The sequence below is a fragment of the Urtica dioica genome, chromosome 2 (assembly GCF_054948205.1).
Source record: "Urtica dioica subsp. dioica isolate 48M chromosome 2, U.dioica_male_clone48M_v1_H2, whole genome shotgun sequence".
Classification (NCBI taxonomy): Eukaryota; Viridiplantae; Streptophyta; class Magnoliopsida; order Rosales; family Urticaceae; genus Urtica; species Urtica dioica.
Window position 1 is genome coordinate 42,885,804 of NC_142757.1, and position 16,692 is coordinate 42,902,495.

Below are 16,692 nucleotides of genomic sequence, written 5' to 3' on the forward strand. Positions count from 1 at the left end.
ATTGGATGCAAGCGATAGATATTAAATATATATATATATAAATTATAGTGTAATAAATAAATAAAAATGAGTAAAATTATTCAAATAATGGAGAAAGGATTAATATGTGTTTTTGGAGTTAAAAATAGAGTACAGGGTTGAAAAAAATATATTATTTGATGTGGTAGAAGCTACGTATTTGCACGTAAGAAAAATTTGTATTTTTAAGTTTTTGAGTTGAAGATATTTCTAATTAGGCCTGCTGAGAACATAAGGGTTCTGAATAGGGGATTTGACACAAATAATACCATCTCAATGTCACTTACCATATTTAGCCCAAAATCAAAAAATTGACAAAACTAGTATTTTTGAAAGGTGAGAGAAATTAAATTTTCCCCAACTACCCTCAACATTTTTTAACCTCTCAAAACACATCCAACTTTCACTTCTCTCATCTGAAACTTCTTTCACGTTTTTTTTTTCAACTTTTTCTTCCTGTTGAGCTCAGCTGGAGAATGAAGGAGTAAAGCTTCTTGGATCGCCGGAATCTTCATCTCTTGGGTTACCAGAATGTTCTTGCTCGCCGAGGGTAAGTTTCTTAAACCCATTTTAAACCTATTTTGCAATAATGCTAAACCCATCTAAAACCATTTTGCAATCCAAGGTTGCTCAACAAAACTTCAAGATTCAAGTTTGTTTTCTGCAAATTGTTCATAAAAACTTCAAGATCCAAGCTTCTTCTTCCTGCAAATCCTAGATCCAAAATTTCTTCAAACATATTTTGGTACGTTCTTCTTATCTTTAACATACAAGAACATGTTTAATTATTTTGATTCATGTTGAAATAGGTTCCATTGTGTTTGAGTGTGATTTGTTTGTCAAAATGGTGTTTTTTGTTGAATTCTCGATTTTTCCAGGGTGTCACGAAGTGAATCCAGTTCATGACACTAGTGTCACAAAGTTGATCCAGTTCGTGACACTTCCCGATTTTTCCAGGGTGTCACGAAGTGAATCCAGTTCGTGACACTTCCCGATTTTTCCAGGGTGTCACGAAGTGAGTCCAGTTCGTGACACTAGTGTCACGAACTGGAAATAACAATTTTACCATGTTGTTGATGTTTTTTATTCTATTCTTTCAGAATTAAATAACAATTAATGTTGATACAATCACGATGGAGTCGAGTGATTGCAATTCGTCAACACGTCGGAAGCCGCGCGTTTCAGGAAATATAGGAGGTGGTACCGAGCGTCGACGACATCCTCCTTCATGTTCGTGTGGTCTAAATGGAGTTGAACGAACTTCTGGGACAGCTGATAACCCTGGAAGACGATTCTATGGATGCCCCGAGTATAAGGTTTGAATATGTTTCTCGTTATCCTAGAAACCGTCTAGAAATCTTATAAATAAGGAAATGTTTCTATTCTTTTTAAGATTTTGTAAATAAATATTCTTTGGTTTATGGTTGTGGCAGATAAAGAAATTCAATGGATGCGGGTTTTTAGAATGGATTGTCACACCTATGTGCCCAAGATCGATTCAAATCATTTCAGGGCTGCTAAGGAAGATAAATTCATTGGAAAACCAGATATCATCTTTTATCGATGAAGACTTTAAACACGAAGAACCAACTGAAGCCAATGAATTGGAACAACTGATTGTATCTGAATTATTCAAGATTAAAATGCTGGTTGTTGTTGTTTTATTCATAGGTATTGTGTTATTGTTCAAATGAGTCGAAGATGTATTGAATGGTTTAAAAAATGAAATTACATTTGATTTGGTTTGACTTTTGTTGGACTCGCCTGTGTAATGTGATATTGGAATTGTGATATTTCACCTCATGTGTTACGAAGTGATCTCAGTCCATGATATTGAGTTTATTGTTAAGAATGGTTTATAAAACACAACTGTCACGAAATGAGGTCACTTTGTGACACATAAATTAATTTCGAAACAATACATTCTAAACCAAGAAATTGATGTCAAGACAATACATAAAGTTCTAAACACACATACATACAGTTATAAACACATACGTACAATCATAAACACACATAATTTTAAGTAGACTCAACATTGACATTTCCACGCGTGTGTAGTTTTAGCGCTCTGTGTTGGTATAATTCGGTGGTCATCTTTTGTCGATACATGAGCATGTCCTCCTGTTTCAAATCAGACAATGGAAGATCGTGAGCCAAAAACTCGGCAGTCTTGATCAAAAACATGCCACAATCATTTCTGAAGGAACAAAAAACGCATGCTTTAATTAAAATGTGTCGTTAAGAATGTAAAATTAAGAATTAAATATTTACCCATGAGCAAAATAACAAAGTAAGCCGGCTGACGAATGAATATACTCTGTGGATTCACTCCGTGACACATCTGTCACGGACAATGGTTGAGTTTGTGACCGATGTGTCACGAACTCGCTGACTCCGTGACAGATGTGTCACGAAGTCACCCACTTCGTGACAGAAGTGTCACGAAATGGGTCAGTGCGTGATACATATGTCACGAAGTCAGCGAGCTCGTGACACATTGGTCAGGAACTCAACCAGTTCGTTACCAATATGTCACGAACCAGGATCCAAATGGGTTTGTAGACTAAGTGACGATAAAACCTACCGAGATTCAATCAAACACACACAAACATGCAACAAACACAAAAACCCTACCGAGATTCAATCAAACACACACAAACATGCAAACAAACACAAAAACCTACCGAAATTCAATCAAACACACATGCAAGAATAATTCATGCAATAACACACAAATACACACAAACATTGTTCAACCAAATACACAAATACAAAAGACCCCGAAACACACACTCGCCCAAACACAAACATTGTTCAACCAAATATACAAACGAGCCCGAAACACACACAAATACACACAAACACACACTCGCCCAAACACAAATACACACAAACACATGCTCGTCCAAACACATACTCGTCCAAACACATACTCGGCCAAACACTACACAGTGACACAAACACATACTCGGCCAAACACTACAGAGTGACACAAATACACACACGAGCCCGAATCTGAGGATAAATACACACATACACACAAACACACACTCGCCCAATCATAAATACACACAAACACCCAAAAAAAATTTGAGCCCGAAACCCTAAATCAAAGAATCTGAGGTTAAATAGAGTTTTCAATCAATTTTAGGGTTTAATAGAGTTTTCAATAATCAATTTTGAGAAGTAAATATAGTTTTTGCCTTTACCTCGATATGAAGATTAACACACGGCTGTTGTCTCTTCTTCTCCTTCACCGATTTATTGCGAAAACTTCAAAATTCCAACAAAGAGATCAGCCGAGTTATTTGAACGAGAAAGAAAGAGAACGTGCGAGAGAGAATGGGCGATAGGTGGTCGCGGCTAATTTTTTTGAGCGAGAAACAAAGAGGTGCGAACTGGAAGAGAACGTGCGCGACTTTTTTGAGCGAGAAACAATGGGGGATCGTGAGAGAGAGAGAGAGAGAGAGAGAAGATGATAGTTTTTTTTTTTGGAAAAAGATGGAGAATAATAAGGAAGATGAGTTTGCATACGTTTAAAAGAAATATGAGGATATAATAATCTTTACATAATGGTCTAGGTATTACATGTGTCAATTTTTTGGTTTTGAGCTAAATTGGTAAGTGGCATTGAGATAGTATTATTAGTGTCAATTCCCCTTCTGAATATATAAATATGGGGGGAGTTTTTTTTTTTTAAAAAAAAAAAAAAAAAAAAAAAAAGAGAGTAAAATCGTAGGTCGTACAACACAAATTTCGTTCAATTATGTATGTACTTCAGGGTCTAGTTAAAATATTTTGCTTTAGCCCTCCACATATGCCAAGCCGGTCTTTTACTAATTGAATGCCTTTTTAGCCATTTTTAATCTTTAATAATTAGAGTATTGACGTCAGTAATAAGATTGAAATGTTAAAATTCTCGTGGATTCGGTTTGTTATACAACTCCATATGCTGATTGGAATTTTTAATCTAATTAGATTGAATAATTATAAATCATTAGACTGTTTTAAATTAGACCATTTCATTTTAACTTATTTTTTATTTATATTTTTTTTAAATAGTAACCGGTCCGGTTCATTTTTAGACCGGAACGTCTTAGATATGTTTTTTTTATTAATTTTTTTAAAATACTAACCGACCCGGTCTGGTCTAAACTACGGTTTAAATTTTTTTGACCGGATCGTTTAAAAGTACAAACCCGGCCGGGCAGGACCGATGATATTTTAAACCATTTAAAACAAACCCAGCGGTCTAAAAATCAACGGTGCGGTCCGATTTACGATTTTACCAGTTTTTTTGCGCCGCTCTAGATAATATAATATTTTTAGTAGTATTTTACATAGATATTAATCTTTTTTATTGATCTATAAGTTTAACTATTTTTTTGTCGTATTTTATCGTTGTAGTCATATTTTCTTGTAATGATCACCTTAATTTGGTTTGATTTATCATTGATTTGTATAAATTATTATTATCAATGATCACCTTAATTTGGTTTGATATCACTAAACTTCTTTTAAATTATCTGATTAATTTAAATGGTATTAAAAAATTAATTTGGATAATGAATAAAGCTCTAACCATTTAAAAACGTATTGATTAATTAAATTAACTAAAATATGTACTTTTAATTATGAATTAATTAGAATAAAATAATGTTTAAAAATTTGGTATAATTTTTACACCAGATAAACAGTGTTATATCACATTTAGTACAACACTATTTATTTGGTGTCAAAATTACACCAAAAGTCTGTTTGACGTAGCATTCAAATTGTCTACATTTAAAATGATCATTCAATTTGGCATTTTAAATGAGTGTTCGGGAATATCATGAAAAAAATACAATTCAAACAGAAAATAAAATAATTCACGTTAAACGGTATGAAATGTATTCATAGTTACAATTTTTTTTATCCATTTTATCAATACTATCATCATTTTCTAGAAAAATACAAACGTATCTAGTTTTCTTGTAAATTAAAAATATAATAAAATAAATGATCATACATAAACTTCAATTTGAAATTTTAAAACCTATAAACCCTTATTTTGTTTTAAGTTTAACTGTTATATTTTTTATTTCTAATAATTAATATATTCTATTTGTAAAAGTGATAAAATCAATATGTATGGATGATGTTTTATTAAACTAGAAAGCCTTTTTTACTTATTGATAAAAGAAGGTGATTTTTTTTAATTTTACTACTACGATTAATAACAAACTTATTAGAATCTATAGTTCATCGGCTTAAATTAAAATTGAATATTTACATATAATTCATTTATATTTATATGAAAAAATATATAATAAACTAATATGTTTGAAATACTAGGACATTAGAAATGAATTTAATTCATATCTACTAAAATTAAAAATAATTGTCAAAATCTCATTTAAGCTCACTTTTAATGACTTGAATGATATTTAATTTTTATGCTTAAAAAAACAAATTATTTAACTAATTTATTTTAATAATAATAGCTCATTAATATCATGCCAAACAACTTCTAAATATGTAGTGATAGAATTATTGAGTTTTTATCCTTGGAAGAGATTTAACTGTATTTCTATTTATAGTTATAAAGTTTAGCATTGACGCATAACACATCATCAATATTTTATCCGTAAAGTAACAAGTACAGCAGTATAAACTATAAAATGAACAGAATATAGATAATAATTAATCCTTATGAATTAGTTGGGATAAAACTGTCTAAATCCCAAATGAGAATGGTTAACCTGAGTTTGCGGATAGTAAAATCCACAGCAACGATCTTAATAATTAAAAAAATAGCTAAAAAACAAAACAAAGCAAAACCACCCTACTCCAAATTATTGCATATATATAGTACAAGTATTTACACTTCAAAAATATCCAACCCCTCTTAATTATTATCTCCCTTTCTCTTCCATGTTTTTTTTTTTAAATTCAAAACTTATGAGGTATCCAAATCCTAATATATAATTAATTTCTAGCAGGGCTTTTCTTGCCAAGAAATTATAAACCCTAATCAGGCTTTGCTTCTCGTAAAATCTACACTTAACCGGCATGACATTTAATTGCCTCTCGTGCCAAGTCGTAAAGAAGACGAACTCGGATGGGGACCGAGCTGGCGGGGAGATGAAATTCTCGTACGAGAAGCTCAACCGGGCAAGGCGGGCCCACGGGCAGAGGAGCTGGTCGGGGAATCTCGTCCAGCAAATGAAGCGCGGCCCATCGGCCGAGGCCCGGCAGAAGAGCACAGGCTCGAAGTTGGGGCACCGCCGGAATCGCAGCGTCGACGCTATCGAAGGGGACGGGGAGCCGAGGCTGGTGAGGAGCCCCGGGATGAGAAGGGATTGGAGCTTTGAGAATTTAGTTGAGAGGGGTTGATAATGATTATCATCATTATAATAATGGTTATACATAAATAAATTTCTTAGGGGGAGATCAATCTGCATGTTTTACATGTTATGTATAAATATTCCATTAGGCATTTAATCAATGTCTTGTGTTGCCAATTAATGATAATTGTATATATATATATATATATATATATATATATATATATATATATATATGTGTGTGTGTGCTTGTGTTTCAAACAAAGTTAATAAAGCTTAGATCTTATTTGAAAATTTACCATAATCCAAGGAAGCATGCAAACTAGACAGGCGAAAGAAGAAGAAAAAAAAAATTAATAAATAAACTATGCTTTTCTGGATCTTTAATTAAGAGGCTGTCATTACAGGTATTTGATTTATTATATCATTTATAATTTTCAAGCTCATTCCATTGTGCTACAAAACACCAATTAATCACGTCTAAGCTTCTTTTTTTTTTTTTTTTTTTTTTGGTATGTCTAATTGACATCTGTGTAATAATCTCAGTGTCTGCAATCTTTTTTTTTCAGATATATATTCCACAAATTAATTTTCTATTTTTACAGCAAAACTCAGAAACATATAGTTCTTCACACACCAATCCTAATCCACTAACCAAACTACAAAACCAATAAATAATAGAAGAAAAAAAAAAAAAAAAAAAAAACCGAGACTAACCCGGTTCTAAAATTTTCAAGACTTCCTGGTCCTCGCTTCGGCTTTCCAATCCCTCCGACCAATCACGGTTCCATTGTTGAGTCGGTCAACAGATTCAGTATCCAGCAGCGTCTCCGACTTGGGCCCGGAAGTCAACCCCGATGACGAGGACTGACTGTCGCTGGTCGACGCCTTTCTCGCGTCCTTTTTCCAGTCCCTTTTGGAGTGGACCCAAGGAATCCACTCGCGGTGGACTACAGCGATCGGTTCCGGATTCATTATCACTTCACTCTCCTCCTCCGGCGTCGGAGTCGAGTTCGTCAATAAGAGCAGAGGAGCCCTCGTCGTCGTCGAGTCCGCTTCGAGACGTTTTCGGGCTCTGTATCGGCGCTGCCTCTCCCGATTCTTCATGCGCCGGGTCGTCACGTCGTTTCCGTTTCCGTCGAGCGGTTCGCCGGAGAAGGTTTGATTTTTTCCGCTGTCCATTCCTAATATGAATTAATTTAATTAAAAATACTTATTTCTTTCCAATAATTTCTTTGGCTTGTGGATGGAAGCAGTGGCCCTGACTATAGGCGAGCAAAACTAGTGCCTAGAGCCTCTTATTGGGCTGGCCCCAAAATTTTACATATATATTATATATATATACCTAAAATATTTAAATTTTTTTATTTTTATTTAAATGTTGACTATTATCGAAGGGTCCCAAAATATTAATTCGCCTAGGGTCCCTTCGAGTGAGTTTGGAACGGCCCTAGGTGGAAGATTTGGTGAAAGAAAAATGAGAATCCACTGTTTTTTTTTTCTATCTTTGAAATGAGAAAAATTCGAGGTAAGGAAATTCCGAGGAGAAATTCGAAGAAAGAGTATAACTGTGATTACAATTTATTTTTCGTTGGAAAAACGAGGGGAAAATGAAAATTCTAGCAATTCTTGAAGAAAAATATGATGGAATGTCCAAATTCCTTGAACTAAATTATTTATTCAACCCTAAATTTCGTCCATTTTCTAAATCACATCCGTAAAAATTTAAATTATGCCCATCCTGACTAAAAATTATGGCTTCGTTACTGGTCACATGTGTGACTTTCTTTCCCTCTAAATATATTTTCTTGGAAGAACTACGACTTTCATTCGACTCTTCATTTTCCTTCAAATTTTATGTTTTGACCTATGACTCGGGTTCCAAAGACAGCAGAAACTGAATATGAGTATATTGCACCGTATTTAGTTCGAGAATGTTATTTTGCTTCTGTGTGTTTATTTCCAAAGTCAAGTGAAGACCAAGTACAATCATACTTCGGAGGATGGTATATAAACAACTTTCTTTTTAGAATGGAAATTCCTTACTCTGACTCATCACTATATTTGTTAGCCATATTGAGAACTGAAGAAACAAGAAAGTTTTAAAAGGAAGGCAATTGAAAGGGATCTACAATGGCAACTGACTATGTAAAATATAATAATAATAATAATAACAGCAACGTATCATTACCTTCAGCAGAGAGAACTAATTTCCATTCCAAGATTTACCCTCAATACCTGAAAGATCACGGCAATCAATTACTGCTCAGAATCATAAATTCACTTCCACGAGATAAAAAAAATTATGAACAAATTAAAGATATATCAACATGTAATTTTCAATTAATTAAACAAAACCCCGTTAATTAGCTAAGCGACCACGAAGACACCAAGTTGAATTAATCACCCAAATGAGATTTTGAGAAACAGAACCTAAAATCCTCAGCAGACAAAACCCAGGAGGTAATCAAACTTGTAATAAACAGATTCTCAAAAGATTAATAAACTATGCTCGATTGAATTCATACTCTTATTACAAACTCGTACTCAGCAACAGTGTTACTCACTCACTCTTGACATACAGACCCATTTTTTATTCTGGTAACATATTGGACCATGAAAATAAAACATGGGTCATCGCTTATATGGCGACATAGACAAACCCAGAGTGACGGAATGAAGCCCAGAGTGAAGTATAGAAAATAAGATTTTGAGACACAAATATTGATGAGGGGTTCATGAGAGAGTCTAAGAATGATTGGAAGGAATGAATGGAAGATTTAATAATTATGCTGCGAAAGTGTGCAGAGAAATAGACTTGAGCTGAGAAAGCAAAACAAAACAAACAAAGAATAACAAAGAATACCTTCGGAAAGAGTGAGGGCAGGTGTTTTGGGGAGAGGGATTTTTGTTTTAACGAAACAAAATTGTCAGTTTGTCTGAACTGAAGAAAGAAGAAGCGAGAGTGAGGGAGAGAAAGAACTCTGTCTGTAATTAAATTAACTCACTACGAGTACTTCAAAAAGGGGTGGTGGCGCAGTTGGTTAGCGCGTAGGTCTCATAGCTACTGAGTGATCCTGAGGTCGAGAGTTCGAGCCTCTCTCACCCCATTATAGTTTTTTTTTTGAAATTTTGGGCTCAAACAGAAAAATCAAATTGGGCAAAATCAAGTTATATCTCCTTCGCAACCAAACGCTATCATATTTATCATCTCGCTTGCTCTTATCGTTCCAACAGAGAAGTCTCTCTCGTCTTCTCAGCTACTCAATTCGCGCCATAGCCAGAAGGCTCTTCGAGGTTAGACACAAATAATCTTCCACTGTGAATGTCCATATGCTTGTCATTGTCCGAAGTTGTCGCGTTTCAGAAATCGCAGGGCAGGAAAATCTGACTATGTTTTTCTCGGCAAATTTAACCATGTCTTTCACGGAAAATTTGACTATGGTTCTGTTAAAGAAGTAGAGAAGTTCATCGATTCGCGGTACTTAAATATAAGATTTCTCCCCAATAATATTGAACTGGCTGGGTATTTGGCTTTCAGTGATAATCCATATACTTGTACTCGTAATCATTACGGTTATCGTATACTATTTTTCTGCTCAAACAAAACGAGCTTTCGACTGTTATTCCAGCAAGAAGTAATCGTCTAACACAAGTACACTTAATCAGTGTCCATGCAAAAGCAATGGAAACCTGATCTTATTTAAACTTCAACAATAAATAAATAAAAATAAAAAACAGACAAACTTAATTCCAACAATGTAGACTCAAATCAAGCTTATTCGTCTGCGGTCCACATAAACCATTTTCTTGACACTCCAGAAGGAAAGAACCTGAAAATAATGTCGTCGACGCTTTCAAAGTACAATTTTCTCAATCTTTTGCAGAAAACGAGCGGTGCAATGACAGCTCCGAGCCCAAATATTAAGCCAAGCTCACCACTCAGCAGATTCCAATCAATACCATTCAAAGATTCCGATCGAATTACTTTCTTAGCGTTTTTTGACGAATCATCCGAGCACTTTCTGTCCAATGGATAGCCACAAAGTCCTTCGTTGCCTGTAAAGGAATCGGGCAAGAATGTTTGAATCTGATTACCTCTCGGGATTCCCCCAACCAGATGGTTGAAGGAAAGGTTGAGGAAGGAGAGAAAATTAAGGCTCGTGAGCGATACAGGAATCGATCCGATCAAGTCATTGACCGAGAGGTCTAAGGACTCGAGTCTCCATAAATTCCCTATAGATAGAGGGATTTCACCAGAAAGGGCGTTGTTCGATAAGTTCAGGGTATAGAGTCCTCGGAGTAGTCCAATCTCCTCCGGTATTGTTCCGTGGAAGTTGTTGCTCGAGAAATCAATGGAGGAAAAGCTAGTTATAATCTTCTGAAGCTCCCTTGTTTTGCCTTTAAATGTCACAGTCACTGTGTCGCGATAATACGTCTCCATATCGATTTTCAACAATCTGTTACGATTCAAATGACTTTCCAACCAAAATCCAACCACCTCAGCCTGATCATCGTCATCCCTCTCGATCCCTCTAAATTTTGACAACAATCTTATTGGGAGTGGTCCAAAGAAGTTATTGTAAGACACATCAAATATCTGAAGCACTGGCCACGTGGAGTTTGTCGCTGGGCATCTGATAACTTGATGGAACTTGTTGGATTGGAGAACAAGGACTCGAAGAGTCGTTATCTCTGCCAGAAAGCATGGGAACTCATCAGCAATCTCGTTGTTTCCCAGGTCTAGAAATTCCAACGCAGCACAATTTGCTAAAGATTTTGGGACTCGCTTCTCGATGAAATTCTCGTTGAGATTAAGCGCCCTCAAGCTACAATTCGTCGAAAATGAGTCTTTTATTTGGCCCCGGAAGCTGTTCTTTTGCAGATTCAGAACCCGAATGGTCTGGCTCATCGTTGACAACATACATTTTGGAATCTCTCCATTTAACCGATTGTAAGACAAATCGAGAACTTTAAGCGTTGTTGAAGAGCATATTGATTCAGGCACATCACCGGTTAACCCGTTCTTTGAAATCGAGAAAAAATACAGTGAAGAAAGACCGTTGAAGATGTCGACGGGAATAGAAGAAGTAAAATTATTCTCCGATAGATCTACAAACTGTGCGTACGGCGGTAGGTGGTAGATTTTTCCATTGAGTCGATTGCGATGCAAGTCAAGGTAAGCAACGATGGAGCGGGAAATAGAACTGGGTTCCTCCATCTTGACTAAGGAGTTACCCGAAAGGTCGATGACATGTGGACCTTCCCAAATCCAGTTTGGTATGACCCCAGAGAGCTGATTACCCGAAAGATCCAAATCTGTCAAAGATGATAGATTTCGAAAATTTGGAAACTCTCTAAGCCCACAAGACGCGAGGCCTAAATTAGAAACTGAGTTGAGGGAAGACATGAGAGCAGAATCGTCTCCGCTTGCATTTACGAACCATTTGTTGTCCGAAAGAAAAAGAAGTTTAAGTCTTCCAAGCGCTCGGAACATGCTTATATCCACAGTGCCGTTGAGATTGTTGCTAGAGAGCCGAAGGGTAGTGAGGTTTCCGAGTTTGAATATGGACGCTGGGAACATCCCTTTGAGCTCGTTCGTGCTAAGATCTACCAATTCCAATCTAGAATATGGCGGGGTTTCAAACACAGAATCGCAGCCGCTGAATCGGTTGTTGTTTAGATGCATGAATTCGAGCCGCGGAAGTGAAAAGAGGGAGACGGGAATAGTCCCGCTGAACATATTGTTTCCCAAGTCGATGGTGATGAGATTTTGCAGGCCTGCAAAGTGGGACATTGGAATTTCTCCGGTGAAGCCATTGCTAGAGAGATCAACCTGGTTGAGGTTCTTTGAATTGTTAAAAGATGGAATCGAGCCGGTGAAACGGTTGAATGATAAATCCAGGTAGAGGAGTTGTATTAGTTTGGCCATGGAACCCGGAAGCGTTTTGCTGAAGCTATTTGAAGACACGCTGAGACTCCGAAGGGTGTTGTTCTCATGGAACTCGGGAAGAGAACCTTGAAGCAAAGGGTTGTGCGATATGTAAATAGACGTCAGAGATGATACCTTGAAAATCTCGCGGGGAAATTCGCCATACAACTCGCAGTTCCAAAGACTCTAGGAAGTCAATTCTGAGAAGTTTGCGAAGAACATCGGTACCTTGGAAGACAAGTTATTGTTGTGAAGGTGAATTGCAGACAGAGACCGGAGGCTCGCGAGCGACTGATCGAATGGGCCGGAGAGGTTACAATTAGACAAGCTCAACACTCGCAGGTTGGGCAGTGAAGATGACAAAGCCCGACCCCACTCGGACCCGCCTAGCGACACGGGCACGTTGTCGAGATAGAGCTCTTCAAGCACGGACATGTTTTGAACCAGCTCGCCAAAGCTCGGACGCTCGAGCTTCAGAGGATAATTAACATAGAAGAAGTTTGAAACGTCGAGAATGGTCAGCTTCGTCAACCGCGACATCTCACGTGGTATTTGTCCCACAAATCCCGCGGCGGAGAGATTCAGTAGTTTCAGGCTCAAGAGGTCGCCGATCCTAGAAGGTATCAAGGAGTTAAAGACGTTGAACGACAAATCAAGGCTCTCAAGATGTTGCAGATCAAAGAGAGCGCTTTCATCGTCAAGTCCGTCAGAGATTCCCTCGTTTTGCAGGCTCAGACCAACGACGATGCCCTCTTTGTCGCAAGAGACGCCTTCCCAGTCGCAGTATTCAAAAGAAGCCTCGCTCCATTTCGCAAGCTTCGTCGATGAATAGATGTTGTAATTAGTGCTGTTTTTTAGACGGAGCAGTATCTTTCGCTGAGAGTCTTGATACTGGCAAGAGATTTTTTGTGTGTGAAAGCCTGACAGCAAAATTAAGAACATCCAAAGCCATGAGAGAACTGGAGCCATGAGACAAAATGATGTCCAAGATATTGATTTTGAAGTTCATAAATGCATGAAAAAAGAAAGATGTTGTCCAAGACGTAGGAAGCTCGCAGGAAACTACACACAGAAGAAAAGTAAAATTGCAGGGACATAAATGTTTGGAGGAACTTATTAGGAAGTTGCTGAATAAACTATGGAGAGAAAATTAGATGATAGTATTGAATGAAAAAAAAAAAAAAAGAGAGACATATTACAAAGGGAACTGGCCGTTTCTTATTTGACTTTATAATATTGCTTCTTTATTTTACAAATAAAATTATTTTCTTCCGACCTTATATATCGTAGAGTTATCGACAGAAACCATGTACATAATGTTTAATTAAGCAATTATTTGTAGATGATAAAATTCATTATTTGACATAATTTTGTTTAGTATACCTTTTAGACTGGTAATAACAAAAACAATAGACAGCTATATTCAGGTTTTTTTTTTATATATATATAATTGACCCATCAAGTATTTTTATTATTGAACCATCAACAAGAAACTGAATTATTTTTATCAAAACCCATCAACGGGTAATGCCCATGCCTGATGGATTTTAGTCGGGTCAACCGGATACAACGGTTATAAAAAAAGACGATCAATAAGTAGAAATATCACAAGTAAAATGTGCACCGACAGGGCCGGCCACAATGATAAGCGATGTAAGCATATGCTTAAGGCCCAATAAAATTAGGAAAATATAAGGCCCAAATTTTTGTATTTAATTACATAATCTAATAAGTCCCACAATATATTCATAAGGCCCATATGGTTCAAAACACTTAAGGCATAATATGATAGGAACCTTATGGACAACTTGTATTGAATTCTATAAGGCCCACCACGAAACTGTCATTTAAAATAAAGAAAAAAAGGCCCACCCATAGCCCTTTGGTCTTCTGAGTGCCGTTGCGCATCCAATTGAAACACTTGATTATATTAATTTGTTTGACGTGAAACACTTGATTGTTTTCCAAATGCATGCATTGCTTATAGGATATTACTAACTATTCTTGTAACCGTGGCTTCAGCCGAAAGGATTTTTTCAAAGTTGAAATTAATAAAATCTTATTTGAGATCAACTATGTTGCAAGAACGGTTGAACGGGTTAGCCATGTTGTCAATTGAAAAAAATATGTTATCCGAGCTTGAATTCAAAGATCTAATTAATATGTTTGCATCACAAAAGGTTAGAAAAGTTCAATTTTTATAAATATTTATTTGCTAAATCTTTTGTTTGTATGTTTATCTATTTGTTAGGTATTTGGATCGAAAAATGGACAAGTTGAAGACGCGTGCTCACAAAGATCTTAATAGACATTTTCTCTTTTTGTCTTTTAAGTTAAGAAGATAATATTAAAAATTGTTGTTAAAAAATTGATATTATTACTTTTGAATTTTATATTTATTTATTTTTATAAGGCCTCATTTTAATGTTTCGCTTAAGGCCTCGACAATCATTGGGCCGGCCCTGTGCACCGGTAGAGGCAGTGAGGGCGGACCAAACACAAAACCATGCGTCGGCCCTATAAAACTCTAGGAGGACCAACAACCTAAACAATCACAAAGACTCGGGAGATATGGCCACAATCATGGCAAAATCTCGATTTTTTTTGCCGGCTTTTCGCGAAGATTTTTTAGTATATGTTTCTTTTTCTAAAATCTACCCGAGATTTCTTCACTAGTTGTCAATATCTCGTGTTCGTTATGTTCAAATTCTGAGTACAAAAGACTGATCTTTCACGTTAATCTCGAACGTTCTCTAAAATTATTTTTAGTAGTTGGGAATTTCTAGCGGTCGGCGGTGCTGAAGGGTGTCTCAACGGGGCTCACAACAACAGCATTGGTGCATTGGACTCCATTTTTGTAGGTTCAAAGGGTTCTGTCCCTTACGATGTCTCGAAAAAGACCGTTGAGGTTTCTAATGACAATTAATTTGTCTTTTCAACTAAATGTAAAAAAAAAAAAAAAAAAAAAACCCCTTAAAAAAAAGCCTCTGTTCATTTTCAATATAAAATTTAGTAGATTCATGTGTTCTCGCTTATATGCTCACTGTGCTAATTTGTGCCTTGTGAGTTGTGAGGAGACAATAATTTTTAATTTTTGTTTTTCAACATATAAGACAAACGGTATACCCGGACGTTACAGCGGAAATTGATCATGCATTTTATAATCATAAATTATACACATAACATATAATAATATATAATTTATTGTCTTCTTATCATGGTAATTAATAAATAGTTAAAATATAGTAAGTTTGCGATGTAATAAGATGCATTAACATAGTAGGTTTACGATGTAGTCAGATTAGACTCATGGATATAACATTACCTAACATAAATATAATTTATATAAAATATTATATAAGTATTATCCAGCAGAAATTTACCTCTTATTCTTAGGATGGAAAAAAAATGAAGTAACTTTTAACAAATTAGTATTTTTTTTAAATAGTAACATATATGATTTTAGTGTATATGTTTGGTAATAATAAAAAAAATAATAATAATAATAATAAACCATTTTTAATGTTTAGTTTTTCATCAAATCTTATGTTTAAAAAAAATGGTCACTCTAAAGTCTATTGGGTTGAAGCAAAAGATTTGTCATGTTAGATGAAGATCTTCACGTGTTCAACAGGAAATGGCTTCATGATATGATAAAAGCAGCGTCAAAACCAAGACATGTCAATGAGCCAATTCCAAATACAAGAGTTCAAGACTTCAATAAAGACTTTCATGATTTAAGCCATTATCAATTGTTTCAGCCCATTAAAAGCCATCGATTTAAGCTGAAACGATTTAAGAATCCCAAAAGTCATGCACATTTATAATCTGATGAAAAATAAAACGATTTTGGCTTCTTAACCATCTCTTCAATTGCTTAGATGATGTGTTGTTACAAGAAGTTGGCTCTTTGATTCAGGCTTGCTTATTGTCTCTCGTGGTGGTTCTAACATCTCAAAGAACATCTCTTGGTTAAAGTTGTCAGCTCGCGGTGAAGTCTTGCTGACAGCTTTATTTCTGGGCTCGCTGGATGCGTGCCATCTGTCTCTGTCTTGGATCAGAGGACATTCGTTTTGTTTGTCTCGTATATAAGACAATGCGAAACCCCAGGTAGGGTTACACACTTTCACGCCGAAAAACCTGAGTGTGCCAAAAAGGTCTCTGTGTATTCTCCATTGTGTGAGTTTTGTTTTCCTGGGCGAAGAACAACACACTAATACACTGAGTGATTGTAAGGGTGAAAAGCGATGGGAGCTCAAGTCTAGGGGGAGCCTAGACTAGCATCAAGCTACGGTTCACTGGGAGTTAGGAATAGTGAAAGGTGTTACTACTGTCTGACACAACACCTTAGAAATAGTTCATACAGTAGATCTGGACTTTCATGATGAATTAAGCATTTTGCTTCCAGAA

General features: G+C 36.0%; 1 protein-coding gene, 1 non-coding gene and 1 pseudogene across 2 annotated transcripts; 2 read left to right on the forward strand and 1 right to left on the reverse strand.

Annotated features, from left to right (window-relative positions):
• The first annotated feature begins 6,075 nt into the window (after positions 1 to 6,075).
• On the forward strand, positions 6,076 to 6,447 carry LOC149404829 (uncharacterized). The gene has a single exon (XM_089607204.1). It carries the CDS (start codon positions 6,076 to 6,078, stop codon positions 6,397 to 6,399), a length of 324 nt encoding a protein of 107 aa, XP_089463330.1. The 3' UTR covers positions 6,400 to 6,447.
• A 2,928-nt stretch (positions 6,448 to 9,375) lies between these two features.
• TRNAM-CAU (transfer RNA methionine (anticodon CAU)) lies at positions 9,376 to 9,460 on the forward strand. The gene is given in 2 exon segments: positions 9,376 to 9,413; positions 9,425 to 9,460. It is a non-coding gene; the product is annotated as a tRNA-Met (tRNA).
• A 551-nt stretch (positions 9,461 to 10,011) lies between these two features.
• LOC149404831 (receptor-like protein 40) lies at positions 10,012 to 13,262 on the reverse strand (annotated as a pseudogene).
• Between the last annotated feature and the right edge of the window lie 3,430 nt (positions 13,263 to 16,692).

Excerpts from the sequence above, each read along its gene's own strand:
- LOC149404829 (XM_089607204.1), top strand. The coding sequence starts at position 6,076 with ATGACATTTAATTGCCTCTCGTGCCAAGTCGTAAAGAAGACGAACTCG.